The following is a 19,215-nucleotide window of genomic DNA, read 5'->3' on the forward strand; positions in this document are numbered from 1 at the left end:
GCCGAATTTCTTCTTTCTCAGGGAAGGCTCAGTTTTGTTCTTAAGGCTTTTCAACTGATTAGAGGAGGCACACCCAGTTATCAAGGGTAACCTACTAAAGTCTACTGTTGCTGTTAACCACATCTACAAAATACCTTTACAGCAAACCTAGATTAGTGTTTGAATAACTGGGGACCATCACCTAGCTAAATTGACAGGTAAAACTGTCACATGCAGTATTAACAACTTTCTTTCCCTGCACCATTTGAAAACAAGTCCCTATTCCTTCCATTAGTATGAATTTCCTGCAATAAGGATGTTCTTCTATGAGCCACAATATCATCATCAAAATCAAGAAATTAACAGTGATATATTATTAACATCTAATCTGCAGACCCCCATTCAAGTTTCATCAGTTGTCCATTGGTCTTTTAGAACAAAAGGGCCCACCCAGGTCAGGATCACACATGGCATTTAGTTATCCTGTCTTTTTAGTCTTTTCCCATCTGGAACAGTTTCTTAATTTTTCTTGGTCTCTCATGACGATGATTCTGAAGATTATAGGCCAGTGATTTGGTAAGATATATATTCGTCTGGTGTTACTCGTGTTTAGATTACGGTTTGATGTTAGACAAACATCTGTCTAAGTTGCATTTAATAGGTAAATAAATGTACCTGTTCCAACTTCCATATAAATTCAATTTAAGAACAAACCTACAGAACCTATCTCATTCGTAACCCAGGGACTGCCTGTTATAATATACCTGTCTACCTACCTACCTACACGCACACTCACACATATTTGCATCTAATTTCAATATATCTGTATATATCGAAAATTATGTGTTTATCCCAATACCAAAGAACTCTCAACCCCCTCCTTTCAATTCCTTTGTTCTATTTTTTGTTTATTCCCCCTTGTTCTCCCTCCTTATAAAATCCCCTGTTTGGCCTGACCAGGCAGTGGCACAGTGGATAGAGCATCGGACTGGGATGCGGAGGAGCCAGGTTTGAAACCCCGAGGTCGCCAGCTTGAGCGCAGGCTCATCTGGTTTGAGCAAGGCTCACCAGCTTGAGCCCAAGGTCGCTGGGTTGAGCAAGGGAGTCACTGGGTCCTTCTCATCTCTCTCCTTTCGTGTCTGTCTGTCCCTATCTGTCCCTCTCTCTGTCTCTGTCTCTGTCACAAAAAACAAAAACAAAACATAAATCGCTGCTTGTACTCAAACAGCAGATAGATTTTTTTTTTTTTTTTGGTGAGCCATTAACTTTAATCCTAGCTTGCACCCGGTGGGCAAGAAATACACACAGTGGGAAAACACTTCCCTTTCCATTCAGGGCTCCCAAAGCCACTGACTTATTCGAGTTTCCTAGAATCAAAGGTTTCTACCTCACCAACCTTATTTACCTCTTGTTCCCCATCTCCTTCCTTCTCCCTGCACAAACTCTGTTCAAACTGGCTTCTCCTTCAGCACTCTGCCATCTTGGAGCAGATGGATTTTTGAGGGCAGGAGTAACCCCGTCTCCTCAGGTGGCCAGCACTTGAGTAAACCCTTTTCCTTCTCATCAGCACTTGCCTTGTGTAATTGGTTTTCATGGTGACAGGCAGCCGGATGTGTAGTTCATTTTACTGGTTTCATAATCTACTGTCTTTGGTGTTGACTTTTCCCTTTGGTGGCCTCAGATGCTCTGTTCCAGGCCATGCCTACACGTGGATGCCTTTTTCACCCTGTGTGGGCTGTCGATACCACATATTGGACTGCCCCCCACACCGGGGCAGCCCTCCTCACCCTGCTATGACTCTCCCCACCACCTGTCTTGGATGCTGACCTTATTCTGCTCTCCTAATGGCTTTAGGACTGAATTGTTCAGGAAGGGAAGGTGAAGAGAAAGAGACAGATACTTAGATTTAAAGGAAGTGAGTTGACTTTAAAGAAAGATGTCATTGGACAGGTAACATGGATCTGGCAGAAGTTGTGAGAAAATAGGCGAATGGATGAGATTTGTGGAATGCTGGGCTAAGTGGTTTTTTTTAAAGCTAGAAACCTCAGTTCAGTCTTAAAGAGAAAAGAGAGAAAAATGGGCATTTCCCCCTCCCTCATATTTACTTTTTTATATTATAATTGTCTAAAAGGTTTCCTTTTTCCCCTAGGTTTCTTTTTTTGAGGAAGAACGGAACATATTATCTCGGAGCACTAGTCCTTGGATCCCCCAGTTACAGTATGCCTTTCAGGATAAAAATAACCTTTATCTGGTGAGTCTTTACATTTATTTCTCTGGTATCAACCCAGTGCTCTGATACTGGGATATCACAGTCATAGAATTGAATGTGGTTCTTGCTCATACAGTCCAAGACACCTCTCATTCATTCAGTTGCTTTCCTGACTAGCAGGTGTCTTCTTGCTCTTATCCTAAAGATTAAGTGTTAGCCCATTTAGATAGAGGCCCACTTATTGTTGGGTAATGTAGCTATGACATTATGTCATATTGTGGCTAAATGGCAATAATGAGAAATCATTTATTTGGAATTAGTCTGATATACCTTTAATAGAATCTTTAATTTTTATTTTTTATTTATTTTTATTATTTTTATTTTTCTGAAGCTGGAAACAGGGAGGCAGTCAGACAGACTCCCGCATGCGCCTGACTGGGATCCACCCGGCACGCCCACTAGGGGGCGATGCTCTGCCCATCCGAGGCGTCGCTCTGTTGCGACCAGAGCCACTCTAGCGCCTGGGGCAGAGGCCAAGGAGCCATCCCCAGCACCCGGGCCATCTTTTTGCTCCAATGGAGCCTCGGCTGCAGGAGGGGAAGAGAGAGACAGAGAGGAATGAGGGGAGGGGTGGAGAAGCAGATGGGTGCTTCTCCTGTGTGCCCTGGCTGGGAATCGAACCTGGGACTCCCGCACGCCAGGCCGATACTCTACCACTGAGCCAACCGGCCAGGGCCTCTTTCTTTAATTTTTAATTGAGGTATAATTGATATATAATATTTCAGGTGTATAATGTAATTTTTTGCTATTTACAATTTTTTGCTATGTATTGTTAAGTGATTACCATCATAAATCTAGTTAATATCACCTGACTAGGCAGTGGCACAGTGGATAGAGTGTTGGACTGGGATGCAGAAGACCCAGGTTCGAAACCCAAGGTTGCCGGCCTGAGCGCGGGGTCACTGGCTTGAGCATGGGATCATAGACATGACTCCATGGTCACTGGCTTGAGCCCAAGGTCACTGACTTGAGCAAGGAGTCACTTGCTCTGCTGTAGCCCCCCACCCCCATCAAGGCACATATGAGAAAGCAATCAATGAACAATCAAGGTGCTGCGATGAAGAATTGATGCTTTTTATCTCTCTCCCTTCCTGTCTGTCCCTCTCTCTGTCTCTCTCTCTCTCAAAAAAAAGTCTAGTTAACATCATTTAAATTTTTAATTTTTAAAAATTGAGATAATGCATGGTTATTATCAAGACAATGGAATAACTGCAGAGCTCTATGAAATAGAAGGGAAAATTCTCTACCTTTTTTTCTAATACATTTCCTAGTGAAACAGATATTTAATGATTATATGTGTTCTTTCTGACCATTAACTGTGCCTCACGGAAAACCTATTTCTACATCTATATTTACAACATGTATGGGGTATTTTACAAATATAGTATATTATTCTCTGTTCTGTTCTTCAGCTTGCTTTTTTGCCTTTTTAACGGTTTATCTTGGACATCTTTCCACATCGGTACATAGAGATCTGCCTCATTCGGTTGAATGGTACCATAGCTATTCTGATGACCATGTAACATGACTTGTAGAATGCTAAAATTCATTTGGGGGCCATGTTTAGGTTCTCAGGGGTTTAGATTCCTGAAATTAAAAAAAAAAGTGTTCTAGAAACATTTTTGGCCCTGAATCAGCTCTTAAAAAGTAGGACTATATAAATTTTGTAGAGGTTCATGTAAGAGATTCCTATTTATCTTGAAATTTCATGGGGTATTTTTGGAAGACTTTACTGCCTTTATTTCTGAGTTACAATAAGCAGTATTTTTGTTTTGGTTTCATATTAGTTGAGAACCCATGCTGGTGAAGAAGTTCCCCTCCAGCCCACCCAGCCTGCTAAGTGAGGACATTCTCATGGGAATGCCTTGGGAGATTGGCCCTGTGCCAACCACATGCTCCTTCAAAACCAACACCATGCCTGTTGTGTTTAGCCTGAAACATCCTTTCTTTGAATATTGTCTCCAAAGCTTTTTCTTCCTTGAGACATGGGGCATGGAGTCCTGACTTCACAAATGATCTTGATGTGTTTTTAGTTTATAGTAAATATTCTAGGATATTTACTGCAAATGCCACATTTGCCTTGTGGCGTCTGTATCTTACGGAGTTCCTTATGTTTGGGTGTATTAATAGACTTCTAGATTAGCCTTCAGAAAAGAAATTCCCTTGAAACAGCAGGAGTTTGTTTGTTTGTTTGTTTGTTATTATAGTTTTAGATATTTTAATTAGAGCTCTGCCAATGACTTAGAAGACCAGCTGTGCCTGGTCTTAGAAGACCAGGATGAGCCTTTTGTTTTCAAGGCAATGCAGGCAGTCTTGGAATTGGGGGGCGGGGTGCTCTGATTTTTGGCAAAAGTTGAGAGTCCACAGTTTCTGGCCTGCCTTGCACTGCTCTGAAAGCTCGTATTTCTCTTATTCTGAGTTGAAGAGCTTGCCTTCTTGATATCTCATCTCATGAAGCCTCTTAAAAGTACGCATTGTTGATATATGATACTTTGGGACTGACACACTATTAGGGTCAGATTTTGATAGGGATGATGACTAATAGAGTACTTTGTGTAACTCAGGTGACAGCTAGTGGTCAAGTCACCCTGCTCAGTTGCTTCAAAGAAACCACTGCTTGTCTCCATGGTGGCCAGTGAGGATGATCAGAGGGACCCTAGGGGGGGATGCTCACTGGTCATTTTCTTTGTGTTGACTATAGTGTTTTTTCATGGCTCAGTAGTGTTCAAGCACATTTTCAGGAGGGTAATATTTGGGCATTTTGAGAATTTTAAACTCTTTTGTTTGATGTCACCATTTTCATCCCTATCAACTGGCTTTGACACAGTGGTAAGAAACTTCTTTTAATTTAATTTAATTTATTTTTTCTTTTTAATTGAACTTATTGGGGTGACATTGGTTAATATAGTTACATAGATTTCAGGTGTATTGTTCTGTAGTGCATCATCTGTATATTGTGTGTTCACCACCTAAAGTCGGGTCTCTGTCACCATTTTTCCCCTATATACCCTCTACCTCTCTACCTCCCTTGCCTCCGGTAATCACTGTACTGTTTTCTGCAGCTGAGGTGTTTTTTGTTTGTTTGATTTTTGCTTATCCCCCCCTTTTTTTTTTTTAAACTTTTCTGAAGCTGGAAACGGGGAGAGACAGTCAGACAGACTTCCGCATGCGCCCGACCGGGATCCACCCGGCACGCCCACCAGGGGCGATGCTCTGCCCACCAGGGGGCGTCGCTCTGCCACGACCAGAGCCACTCTAGCTCCTGGGGCAGAGGCCAAGGAGCCATCCCCAGCGCCTGGGCCATCTTTGCTCCAATGGAGCCTTGACTGTGGGAGGGGAAGAGAGAGACAGAGAGGAAGGAGGGGGGGAGCGGGGGTGGAGAAGCAAATGGGCGCTTCTCCTATGTGCCCTGGCCGGGAATCGAACCCGGGTCCCCCGCACGCCAGGCCAATGCTCTACCGCTGAGCCAACTGGCCAGGGCCTATCCCTTTCTTTTTAATTGTGGATTTAACTGCTGTGGACTTCTGCTTGGACATAGGCTTCCTGGACTATTGGGAATATCTGCCCTTCCTCTGCTAGCACAGCTCCCGGCTGCAGGGGCCCACCTTCTCTGGGTCTGTAGGTAGTGGTCCTTCCCTCTGGATCTTGTCACTGGCATTGGCATCCTTAGCTTAATGACCAACTTTTCAGGTTGTCCAGCTGCATTCTTGCAAGATGGGAATGATCTCGAAACAGCTGCTTCCTGGAGTTCTGGTTGCCTTGTGCACATCGATACCTGGTTGCAAGGACGTTTGCATGCCCTTCTTTAGTAGCTCGGTTGGGTCTCAGTGATGGGATCACGTAGTTATCTCCTTGTCTGCATTGTCTTCTCAAGTGCTTTGGTACTTTGAAGTGAAATGCTTGCTAAGGGTACAGTTTTCATATAAAAATCCATCTTAGCATAGGTATTAAGATGTGATTACAGATCCACTGTCCCTTATCTGCAGTTCTGAAATACCCAGAGCTCTGAATAACCTCAAGTTCTTTTGTTCCCTATTTGGCAGCAAAGCCCTAACTTTTGAACTCTAGCAAAACCTGATCTGAACATTCTTATTTGTTCCCTTTAGTGAGACTATTCATCCAATTTGCCACAAAGTTATGCGTTTTATTAAAGGGTGCTTTCCCAGGCCCTACCCTCGGGTGTTACATAATATAAAGTAAGTATATGCACCATCTTACCTTTCTGAAATCTGAGCATTTCTGAATCTGGAAATGCATTCTGCCGCAGGATCAGAGGACTGTAGATCTCTTTGGTGTCAGAAAGTACTGAAATTTCGTTGTACCTAATGACCATTTATAGATCATTAAACCTTTGAAGTTTGGGAAAACATGCAAATCATAATAAGCTCCTCTGGCAGTTGAACATTAATTGGTAGTGCAAATGCAGTTTAACTGAAGATGCATTTCATATTAATGAAGAAAAAACTATAGAATTTCACTTCTGATATATTTCTCAAAGCCATCTCCGTCTCCAGCCCTGCTTCTACTGTGTGAGTTCAGTCCCCCATCTTTTGCCTGAATTACTGTAATAACCTCAGTGTTCTCCCTGCCATCTGTCTGGCCCTTCCCCCAGGTCTTCTACACAGTGCAGCCAAATCATCCTGCTGTTAAAACCCGTTAAGACTCCCTGCTGCCCTCTGGATGAAGTCCAGACCCTTGCACATGGCTTACAGGGCCTCTTTTGCATATGCCTCCAGCCTTGTTGCTTACCATTTTCTCTCCTTTCACTTGACATTCAGCCTGAACTTCCTTCGGCTCTTTTTTTTTTTTTTTTTGTATTTTTCTGAAGTTGGAAACAGAAAGGCTGTCAGACAGACTCCCGCATGCGCCTGACCGGGATCCACCTGGCATGCCCACCAGGGGGCGATGCTCTGCCCATCTGGGGCATTGCTCTGTTGCAACCAGAGCCATTCTAGCGCCTGAGGCAGAGGCCATAGAACCATCCTCAGCACCTGGGCCAACTTTGCTCCAATGGAGCCTTGGCTGTGGGAGGGGAAGAGAGAGACAGAGAGGAAGGAGAGGGGAAGGGGTGGAGAAGCAGATGGGCGCTTCTCCTGTGTGCCCTGGCTGGGAATCGAACCCGGGACTCCTGCACGCCAGGCCGATGCTCTACCACTGAGCCAACCGGCCAGGGCCCCTTCAGCTCTTTGAAGTTGCCTTTGACCTCTTTCCATGCTGTTCTCTTTTTTCTTATTCCTCTGACTTTGATTTCAACGTCTGGGCTTGGGTGGATGTTACTTCTTTCAGGAACTCTTCCTGGACCTGCTACTGGACTCTTAGCCCCCTGTTTTTCCTCTGGCTAAGCGGGTGTTGGTCTCCATCACCAGGCTACTCCTTCTGTGGTGGGAGAGATTATGTCTCCCTTGCTTCCAGTAGAGTGTCCCCAGGCAAATGCTTAAGAAATATTTATTGGATGAATATACGATTGACTTCATAGAAATTTGACTTACATACAAATTTACTTATTGTGTTTTAGTGTGAGTTTTGTTCTCTACAGTGTGTAAGTCAAGATAGACACAGTGGGATTTTCAAAATTTGGAGCGCTACACAAAGAAGTTAAACTTAGGTCCTTTGGGATTTAGAGGTTAAAAATTTCCTTTTTTGGGATACATACCCATGACCGTGGCTTACCATTTTCTGATATATAGAAAATTGTGGCAAGTTCATTGTAACGTCTGGCGCTGTATAACCAGGCTAGTCCCACATTCTGGCAGGCGACCCATGGAAACGATGCTTTCTTAATCTGGTTCATGATGAAATCGGCTCATTTCTGTATAACAGATGCCTTCACCACTGTCCTTTCATGAAGGTGCTGATCTTTACAAAGGAAACATTGTTTTGCAACTCACCATTTGTAATATTGTTATATATAACTTTTTTGGGAAATTTCTTAAAGCTTGCTAGCCCAGTAATGATGTTTTTCATACTGTGGGTCTTTCCAGGCTCACCTAGCTCTAAGCCTATAACTGACCTGTAAAGTTTTATTAACTAATTTTTTTTTTTTTTAGAGAGAGAGGAAAGGAGAGAGAACGAGAAAAAAAACCCCACATTGATTTATTGTTCCACTTATTTATGCATTCATTGATTGATTCTTGTATGTGCCTTAACTGGGGATTGAACCTGCAACCTTGACATATCAGGATGATGCTCTAACCAACTGAGCTACCAGGCCAGATCTGATCCATAAACCTTCTTTCCCTGTTGTGACCTTACCTCAGCTCCCCTCTGTTCATTCCCAGTGTTTTTTTCCTAGTTGCACATAGGGATATATTAGTCAAGGTATAGGCTAAGCTATTGTAACAGAAAGACCACAAAATATAGTCCATACAGGTGGAACAGCCCTGTTATATGTGATACTTTAGGGACCCAGTTTTATTCTGTCCTGTGGCTCCCCCTATCCCTTAGGGCAGTGGTTCTCAAACATTTTGAAGTCAGGGCACATTTAAAATCCTACAAATAATTGTAGGTGCACTTTATACAAATTTCTGAGAATTTTTATTATTCTGAGAATTAAATTATTATTAATTATAATAATTAAGTCAAATATTAAAAAATAATAATAAAGTCCAAACGTGCTTTTATGGTAATTAAACCAAATAAATATGACAAAATTAAATTTATTCTGACATTAAGAAACATTTTTATGTTATATTTTTTGAGTTATGCTTTTTTAGAATTCGTAAAAAAAGGGGTTAAAAATAAAAAATTGACCAAAAAGTTATCTTTTTATATATATAGATACATCCTTAGTAAGATTTAGTAAATTCGGCAGGTCCTGGTGCAAATATGTTAAGTTTTTTTATTTTTGTGTTTATGAGAAACATGAGCCTGATGTGTCCTAATGATTTCTTCAATGTTTGGGCATATATTTGAAAGGCAAACTCTCTTTTTCTCGTCAATACATTGAAGAATTCCTCTCTTTCTACTCTTGTGTTGAGTGCAGAAAACCCCCACCACACATATTATCTTAACTCTACACCAAACAAAGGATAGAAGAAACTTGCCTCCAGTCTTTCTGGGGAACATGTTGGGTAGTGTAAACAATCCAGCACCACAGCTTAACAGCATTTTGCAGCCTAATCAGGCAAGTGAGGTGGGGGTTTGGGCAGACTGTCAGCTTACAGCCAATTCCGCACACCTCTGTCCCCCAAAAATATAAACTCTAAAAACCCTGTTGGTTTTTTGGTCCCCAACAGGCACATATTTCTCTGGAATACCATAGAGTGCACCTGGAAATCTTCTAGAGCACACCAGCGCGCCCTGGTACACACTTTGAGAACCACTGCCTTAGGGTGTTGTTTTTTTGATGTGCTTGAACTTGAGCCATTTCATGCCTTTCTTCCTCTTGGCTGGTAGAAGAAAAGAGCAGAAAGGCAGAGCAAGCACATCTCTTTTACATAGAATGATATGGAAGTGGGACAAATAATTTCCTCTCATTTTTCTAACCAGAACTTGGTCACATGATTACACCTCTGTACTGTCTAGCTGCTTGTGTGGGCTATATCCAGCTAAAATTCTTACTACTATGGAAGAAGGGAAGAATGGATTTGGGGGACAAGTTGTATAGTCTGCCACAGAGATTCAAACAGAGTGGGTTTGAAGCCAGGCTCCCTAGACCCACTGCCCATACTGTTATCCATTATGTTATATTGTCACATCCCAAACCACTTCTGCCACGACCCTGGTTCTGATGTCTTGCTGGGAGTCAGTTCTTTGTATTTCCTGTCCCGCTTACAATGCATAGTTGTGCAATTTTGTGGACAGTGTTTTCTTTCTCTGTAGGAGCAATTTATAGGTGGGCTGTTCCTAGTGTGATCTGTATCAGCACCAGCCTGTGTGGAGTCAGGAGAGAGTTAACGAACACAACTTCATTGTTTATTTTAGTGAAATGTGGCAGCTTATGATAGTTTTGACAGTGAGACATGTGCTGTTTTGATCTCATGGGTAAGATTATCCAGTTTCCAGGCTTGTCTTAAAACTCACCAGCATGTTCATGGGCTGCTACTTCAAAAGCCAGGGTTTGAAAGACAGCTGCCCATCAGAAGGAAGTTGTTACTTAGAATATAGGTTCTTGTTTCGTTACTGTTCCTTATTAGATCTCTCCACAGTCATTGACCTTTTCAGCCTGGGTCTTCTCATTGGTGGAATGAGATGTTAATACCTCTTATGGACCCCAGTTCAATTGCTGAGTGTGTTATTGCCTTGGGGAGTTGAGTTCTCCATGCCTTTAAAATAGTTGTTTAGTGTCCTGGTCTGTTGAGCATATTTCAAGTAAGTGCATTTGGAGTTGACCATTAGGCATCACTGTTCAGTTATGTTGTCCCAGTTTGCCTGGCACCACTGTCAGAGTGTCTGATTCAGAAAGTTTGGGGTGGGGCCCAAGTATTTGCATTTGTAACCATTTTCCGGTGAGGCTGCTGCTGCTGCTGGGAACCATGGTCTTATAGCTAATGTTATAGCTGTTGTTAGTTTCTGATTACTGTGTCTTCTTTTCACTCCTTCAGTTACAGTGCACACATCCGAGATCCTTCTCTGGCTCTTTTAGGCCAAGTCGTGGTACCTACTCACTTTCCTGCTGTTAACTAGCCACAGGGTGCTTCACCATCCTGCCTGCCCATGTTTATTTCCTTTAACCGTACCCACACCTTTGTGAATAGTCCCTTCATTAAGTCATGTCCTCAATTACCTAGTTTGAGTGTGCTGTCTGTTTCGGGCCAGGACTCTGGGTGATTCAATGCTCAGTGAGGATTTTTTTGAAATCATGAATGAATCAGGCTGGGATTCATGGTTTCTGAAATAAAGGAACTGCTCTCTTTTTCTCTTGGTCATTCTGCCCTTCAAGAAGAATAATTTAGGGTTTCTGCCAGTGGCCACTCTGCTTAGAGGATCCCTTCCTTCCTCCCGATACCAAAGATCAGGGACGCCAGGCAGAGCAGATAGTGACGCCAGCAGCATCCTATAGTTTCAGGGCCCGTTCAGTCATGCTGGTGTAGCGCATGCATTTCAAGGACAACCGCTCTAAGTGATGGCCAGCACAGCGTGCTTCTAATGACACCCTAGGCAAATTGGAATCGAGGACTAAAGAACTATTAAATATTCATGTACCCCTTCATATGTATACATGTGCCTATGCATGCATGTGTGTGTGTGTGTGTGTGTACGCACGCGCACACACACGTCCTTGGTTTCAAACGCAACACAACTGATGGGAATTGCCATACCAGTACTTGGGGCTATAGCTGCAAATACCAACAGAGAAGCATGTAAGACTTGCCCTTTAATTAGCATCTGCAGCTGCTGCCATCAGAAGGGTCTGTCTCTGTTGGCCTGAATGTCTTTGATTTAAAAGAGCAAGTCCATTATGGCTCCAAGCCAGGCTCGTCTGTCAGCTGCTGTGCTTTTTCTGCCATCCGTAGAACTGTCACACTGTTTAGGGAGCTGTTTCACTGTCGGGCTTTTTCCTCCTCCCACTTCCCCGGCCTTTGATTACCATGCCTTGGTGATCACCAGTTGGGCGACCTACAGCTGTTCAGTGTGTGCAGGGACACCTCCTGTCCTTGCAGAAATAGGGGATTGTTGCTTCAGTGCCGGTGGACTGGTTATTTTCCAGCCCTTTGTTGTCAGTGATCTTGTCTCGATTTGCAGAAAGGCTCCAGGTAGTCAATGAAGAAAAAACAGACCCAGCAGAAGTGATGGCTGTATTAAGATCAGGTTTTATATAAGGACACCTTTGCTTAGAAACTTTTTAGTTGGTTGGTGTCGGGAGCCACGTTGGTTCCACAACTTCATGAGCAGTGGTCTCAATACAGTGCTGGGCCGGCTGCATCTGAATCACTCAGGAGCCCCTTAAAAATACAGATTCCTGGAGCCCACCCATGGAGCTTGATCCATGAAGTCCGAGTTGGTCCCTGGTAACAGGCTCCCTGAAAGGTTAGGATGGGAAGGAGACATGCTTTACCTTTTCATACTGCTTACTTAAGAAGAAATTCTTTTGCTTTTATTAGAATTCCAGCTCCATGAAGGTAGCTGTTTTCCTAATATCCAAAGCAGTGCCTGACACATCATAGGTGCTCAAATATTTATTTGGGTAAATGTGCTTTATCTGTTTTAAAATAGTGCTTCCCTAAGTGATGCTGATGAGCAGGCAGGTTTGAGAAGCCCTGCCCCTCAAGGCCTTACCAGTCTAACTGGGTTAGAAACACATTTTTGAGGGATGGACACCTCACTAGCCATCGCTGAGAGTAGAACCAGAAGCTGTAAATGATCAGTCTGGCACAGCTGGGTGGTACCTTTGGCCTTAATTTGTGCATAGTGTTCTATTGATGCTGGTTTTAAAGACTCTTAGTGTGTGACTTTAGATGATGCTTTTGGAGCCTCTTGATTTGGTACCATTTAAAAAACCCCAAACAAAAGTGTTTTCTGAAAGCGCTCGAGTTGTGGTTCTTGTTTTTTTTGTTTTTTGTTTTTTTTTTTTGTATTTTTCTGAAGCTGGAAATGGGGAGGCAGTCAGACAGACTCCTGCATGTGCCCGATGGGGATCCACCCGGCATGCCCACCAGGGGGCGATGCTCTGCCCATCTGGGGCATTGCTCTGTTGCAACCAGGGCCATTTAGCGTGTGAGGCAGAGGCCATGGAGCCATCCTCAGTGCCGGGCCAACTTTGCTCCAATGGAGCCTTGGCTGCGGGAGGAAGAGAGAGACAGAGAGGAAGGAGAGGGGAAGGGGTGGAGAAGCAGATGGGCACTTCTCCTGTGTGCCCTGGCTGGGAATCGAACCTGGGACTCCTGCATGCCAGGCCGACGCTCTACCACTGAGCCAACTGGCCAGGGCCTGAGTTGTGGTTCTTTATGGTAACTCGAAGCCCAGTAGCAAGGTGATTGATTAAGCTTGGTGTGGCCATACACAAGCCGTCTTCCTCATGGGCTCCATCCATACCAGGATGAGTGACTCTGCCCATGGAGGATAGTTTTAGGATATGGGGTAGCATCTTGGAGTAGCTAAATCTACTCACTAAATATCCAAGCCAAATTTTCCTAATAGTGCACAGTTGGAATTTTTCGAATGATAATCAGGAATCATGTTGGTGGGTCAAGTTTGATTAGCTTCTTTGATCAGGACCCAGTCTATTTAGAGGTTTGTCATTTTGTGTGTCTATTTTGGCCTAACGTTGTGGAGTGCACTGCCTGGCAGCTGTTGTAATTTTTGTTGCTTGTCTTCTCAATCAGCCCTGGTTTTGAAGAAATAAGAAGTTCTTTGACTCATAGAAAAGACTAATCTGGTTTGGGCAGGGATATCCAGCCCAGGAAATTTTCATTTTTTTTGAATAGCGTGCATATTTTTTTTGCTTTTCTAAGAGATGGTTCTTATTTCCTGAACTATTTTCCTGGTTTATTACAAAGAGACTCTTCAGGAGTAGCTGCTGAGTACTAAATAGTGGTCAGTTTGTTAGTTCTCAAAAGTTCTTAAAAGTTGCTGGTGGCTACTATAAATTTGACTTTCTTATCCTTAAACTTAAAAAGCTGTTCTAGCCTGACCAGGTGGTGGTGCAGTGGATAGAGCATTGGACTGGGATGCGGAAGACCCAGGTTCGAGACCCCGAGGTCACCAGGGGCTTGAACTCAAGGTCGCTGGCTCCAGCAAGGGATTACTCGGTCTGCTGAAGGCCCGTGGTCAAGGCACATATGAGAAAGCAATCAATGAACAACTAAGGTGTTGCGACGTGCAATGAAAAACTAATGATTGATGCTTCTCATCTCTCTCCGTTCCTGTCTGTCTGTCCCTGTCTATCCCTCTCTCTGACTCACTCTCTGTCTCTGTAAAAAAAAAAAAAAAAAAAAAAAAGCTGTTCTATTTTTCACATCTTTAATAGAGCCAGATTAGAAAATTTATAACTGCAGCGTGTCGTCATAAATATGCATTGTTCTTATTTTAAGACATTTCTGTTCTAAAACTGTGAGTACTTCTGTTATTATCTGTGAATTTTGGGGGGATGTTTAAGACATTTTTAATGGCAGTGTATATTTAAAACAGACGTAAGAATTAGCATTCACCCACATACCCAGGACGTATGGAGAGCCAGGTTGGAATGAGTGGGTGAGCTATAGTCAGCTAGGTGGCTCTGCTGTGGGCTCTTGAGCATGGGGACAAGCAGCTGATGTCTGCTGTGAATTTGGGGGAAATAAAGCCTGCATCTTAGTTGCCTCCCCTTCTAAGTGTTGCTATTCTTGTTCATAAATAAAATTTTTTTCAGTAATGGCAGTGCAAATGGAACCTTTCTCTTTAAATTGTTCATTGTCTGGTTGAGGATTTGGTATATGTATGATGCCATGTGAATGGGGCGGACTCCCAGGTGATGTGGGGCCCTCCGGGAGGACATGCAAGTCACTGATTCCTCCAGGGGGTACTGGGTGTGGGGTTGGCTTGGTGCTGGGCAGAGCCTTTACTCGATTAGTCTGGGGCCTCTGGGGATATGGGCAGATAGATGCTCTTTGTTTGATTTGACTAGAACTTTCTTCTAACTCTGGACAAAAAGCAAACAGGAGTTTGGAGGATGGCGAGAAATCATATCCCAGAGTGAAAGGATGTGAATGGTATAGGACCTTGTTGGTGCCGGGCTCCACATTGCGAGGGTTCCTTGGTATGGGAGAAATGTTTTGCTAATCAAACATTTTAGTTCATTTTCTTCTTCTAGATTTTTTCCTTTGTTTATATTCTTTTTTTTTTTTTTAAATATTTTATTTATTGATTTTTTTAGAGAAGGGAGAGAGGGAGAGAGAGAGAGAGAGAGAGAGAGAGAGAGAAAGGGGAGGAGCAGGAAGCATCAACTCCCATATGTGCCTTGACCAGGCAAGCCCAGGGTTTCGAACCGGCAACCTCAGTGTTCCAGGTCGACGCTTTATCCCACTGCGCCACCACAGGTCAGGCCTTTGTTTATATTCTAACAAATGTAATGATTTGTTTTTTTTAAATCACAATAAAGGGGTTGTATTTAATTGGGCTTAGGATGTCACTTTAAATTATCACAGACAGCTTTCCATGGCCATGTGAATAGATTGAGTCCATTCATTTTTAATCTGCACTCATCCCACTGTTTAGATATATCATATTTTAGCAGTCTCTTACTGATATTTGGATGATTTCCAGGTTTTTTCAGTTGTGTTGCAAACAGTGCTGCAGTTAATCTGTTTAATCTACAAACAATTGCAAGTTCCTGTAAAATACATTGTCAGAAGTAGAATTACAAGGTCAAGCAGTATATGTTCACATTTAAATGTTAAATGGAGAGTCAGATCGCCTTCCACACTGACTGGCTGTTAAAGGCAAAGATTGTGTCACATTTATTGCACACCTCCTGTATTCTGCTAGGTGCAAAAGGGTGCGGGAGGATTTCTTGCCCTCTAGGAATTTCCATCTAGGCTGGGTACCTAATCCTAGGGAATGTCTGGGGTGTCTGCGGGCGGGTGGGTGAGTGGGTGGATTTAATTCAACTTTTCAAGCTTGCCTTGCAAACATTGTGCATGGTGTCTGGTACTAGTCTTTCATTATATTGATTCTCTTGCGGGAACGGATGTAATTTCCTTAGGGCAGGGACCTCACTCTACGTGACTTAAAATATGTCTCACACATCTTCATTACTTTGTGGAGACATTGTAATTATAACACGTCAGGCAGGATTTGAGGATCTTATTGAGACATTTCCGTGTGTGTGTGTGTGTGTGTGTGTGAGTGTGTGAAGAATTAACACTGAGTAGTGAGTTTTTTTCATGCTTGACCCCCGGGAGTGAGTTTTTTTTTCAAAAAATGAAATTAGTTCCAGTTCCAGTTTTATTAACTTAAAATCATGTTTGTTTGATAACCAATTTATGGAAACAAGAACATACATTTACCTTTTCTTTTTTTTTTTTGTATTTTTCCAAAGCTAGAAATGGAGAGACAGTCAGACAGACTCCCGCATGCGCCCAACCGGGATCCACCCGGCACACCCACCAAGGGGCGATGCTCTGCCCCTCCGGGGTGTTGCTCTGCTGCGACCAGAGCCATTCTAGCGCCTGGGGCAGAGGCCAAGGAGCCATCCCCAGCGCCCAGGCCATCTTTGCTCCAATGGAGCCTTGGCTGTGGGAGGGGAAGAGAGAGACAGAGAGGAAGGAGAGGGGGAGGGGTGGAGAAGCAGATGGGTGCTTCTCCTGTGTGCCCTGGTCGGGAATCGAACCCGGGACTTCCGCACGCCAGGCTGTCGCTCTACCACTGAGCCAACCAGCCAGGGCCTACATTTACCTTTTTTTAATGTTGCCTTACCCATGTATGACCATACTCTGGATGGTCAGGAGGCATGAGGATGTACACGAACGTTCGTACTACCCAAAGGGTTAATAACTTTGGCATTCTATACAGGTCATGGAATATCAGCCTGGAGGGGACTTGCTGTCACTTTTGAATCGATACGAGGACCAAGTAGATGAAAATACGATTCAGTTTTACCTAGCCGAACTGATTTTGGCTGTTCACAGTGTTCATCAGATGGGATATGTACATAGGTAAGTGAGACACTCTGGTAATACACATGAGAGTTCTAACAGCAGTGTGTGGATGAATAATTTCAGCATCAAAATAATGCTCCAACCAGTTTTTAGCCAGTCTTAACCATAACTGGCTGAAACTAAATTTTCCAATGTGGCCGACATTTTAGCTTGCCCGTTCAACAGTGAGGTAAATCCAGAATTGTAATGTTATCAAGTTTGCTAGTAAGATTTGTAAATGTAGTTAATGAGACTGGGAACTCTTAGATGTGTTCTTTGGATTAAATGGTAGAAAACAGAATGGTAGAAAAACGGAACTTGACTTGCAGAGGGAACTGACACACCATGGAGGAGCAGAAGACTGTGGAGTTGTGCTTCTGACCTCACCCATTAGTAATTTACAAAGGTGTTCCACCCAAATCCTCATTTGAAAAGTGATTCTGTGTATCCTTGCTCGTCTGATATTTTCTCTACATCTGAGCATGTTATGGGAATGGAATGATGTTTAGACTGGGGATCACAGCAATCCTCCTCCCCCTCCTCTTCTTCAGTTTCTTTTGTAAAATGTATGCTTGTTGTTTATATCCATCAATAGGGAGGTCTGTGTAGCAGAATACAGATGCTAAGATTCTTGTTGGAACCTAAGTTAGCAGTTGCTTGCTGATTGGCATGGAGAAGACAACCCTAATTTGTGGTCGTATTTTCTTACAGAGACCTCAAGCCAGAGAACATTCTCATTGATCGAACGGGACACATTAAGCTAGTGGATTTTGGATCAGCTGCTAAAATGAACTCAAATAAGATGGTAACAAAATGCAATAAGATAGCTTAATAGAGGCTGTACTCAGAGCGTTCTGTGATCCTGTTAAGTTTGGGAAATACTGTGATAAATCTGAGTGACATTTGGAACCTTTGTCGGCCAGGAATGAAATGTCTCCTTGAGGGAGATCAGAGTAGGGATGGGGAAACAGAGCTGTTTCTCAGACTTACTTGACCTTGGCACCCTTTTATGTATATAATACCTGTTCATATCCTACCAGACATTTTTAGGAACATTCTTATAGTTTGGTTAAAAAGAAAGGAAAATGCTTATTTTGTTTTCCCTTTCATTTTCCTTGCCTATTATAGACTGTCTTCTGTTACATTATTATTTTTTTACCTTAAAATATTTTGATGTTATATAACCTTCTTTATCACAAATCCTGTATTTTCTATGCAGCAAAATTTAAATTAATCATCAGAGCATTTGAAGCAAATACCCTTTAGCGTTAAGAACCAAGTGCTCAAAATGTCAGTTCTAAGTCCTGGAACTATGCTAAAAATTAAAATATATCCCATGTGCTAAGTAGTGAGGCAAGAAGGTAGCTACTGAGATCAAGAGTGAGAACACTTGAAGAAAAAGATGAAAAAGTAAAAAAAGAAATTAGATTTAAAAAAATCTAATAAAGTTGATACATATTAAAGTGTGAATTTGGTAGTCAATTATGCAAAAGTGGTAGGTCTAAGAGAAAATCAACTTAAATTTTACGACTAATTTCACTGCTGAACCACTTACTGACCTAGACAATTCCTTATGAATCTGGCCTTTTATTCTTTCTCTAGAAAATACTGATTCTAGTAAAAATGCACAAATTAAGAGGTTAGAGAAGCTGCTCTTCAAAATGTCCCCAACTGTGAGAGTTAGGTCCTTTATGTAAAGGGAAGTATGTAAACTTATCTTTTTTCCCCCTCAAGTTCTTTGGAGGAAAGGTTGGTATTTTTCCAGATTATATTTTATAATCTATTCTCCTTGATCATTATATTAAGAGTTAGATGATAGACTCAAAGCATTTTGTTTAGAAAATTATGTACAGTTCAGAAACGGGTATGAAAACTTAGGTTTTGAATTTATGGTTTAATAAAGCCCAGGAAAAAAGTTAGAGAAAGCAAGTTTATCATCTAGGATTTAAAAACTTATGAATTGCATTTGTGACCTTTAAAACTCATGCATCTAGAAATAAATTGAGCCATAGGTACATAGTCTGATAATAATTGAAGCGTAGGTATAGAGTAAGCAGCACTGATATTTTGTTTTGGATAATTCTTTAGAGTGGGACTGTCCTGTGTGTTATAGGATGTTTAGCTGCATCCCTGGCCTCTGTCCACTTAGGTAGATGCCAGTAGCACTTTCCCCTCCAGTTGTGACAATCAAAAGTATCTCCAGACATTGCCTAACGTCTCCTGGGTGGCAAAATCACCCCTGGTTGAGAATCACTATAGTGGATTGAGAAGTATCAGAAATCTGCTCAGTGAGAGCTATCCATAATGTGTTCTCGATAAGAACACCTACCTGGAATGCTGGGTTAAGATCCAAAGTCACCGCTTGGAAAAGAAGTGGGAATTAAGACAAAGGCCCTATCTCTGCCCCTGGAG

The 19,215-nt window shown here is 42.6% G+C and overlaps 1 protein-coding gene across 5 annotated transcripts in view; it reads left to right on the plus strand.

Moving 5' to 3' along the window:
* CIT (citron rho-interacting serine/threonine kinase) overlaps positions 1–19,215 on the plus strand; it is a 181,695-nt gene that overhangs the window by 18,044 nt on the left and 144,436 nt on the right. For all 5 annotated transcript variants that reach the window (XM_066260456.1, XM_066260457.1, XM_066260458.1 and 2 more), the window contains exons 5-7: positions 2,129–2,230; positions 16,679–16,821; positions 17,515–17,608. In XM_066260456.1, coding sequence (XP_066116553.1) covers positions 2,129–2,230; positions 16,679–16,821; positions 17,515–17,608 — 339 coding nt within the window. The remainder of the gene's footprint in view (positions 1–2,128; positions 2,231–16,678; positions 16,822–17,514; positions 17,609–19,215) is intronic.

Source organism: Saccopteryx bilineata, chromosome 2 (assembly GCF_036850765.1).
Source record: "Saccopteryx bilineata isolate mSacBil1 chromosome 2, mSacBil1_pri_phased_curated, whole genome shotgun sequence".
Taxonomy (NCBI): domain Eukaryota; kingdom Metazoa; phylum Chordata; class Mammalia; order Chiroptera; family Emballonuridae; genus Saccopteryx; species Saccopteryx bilineata.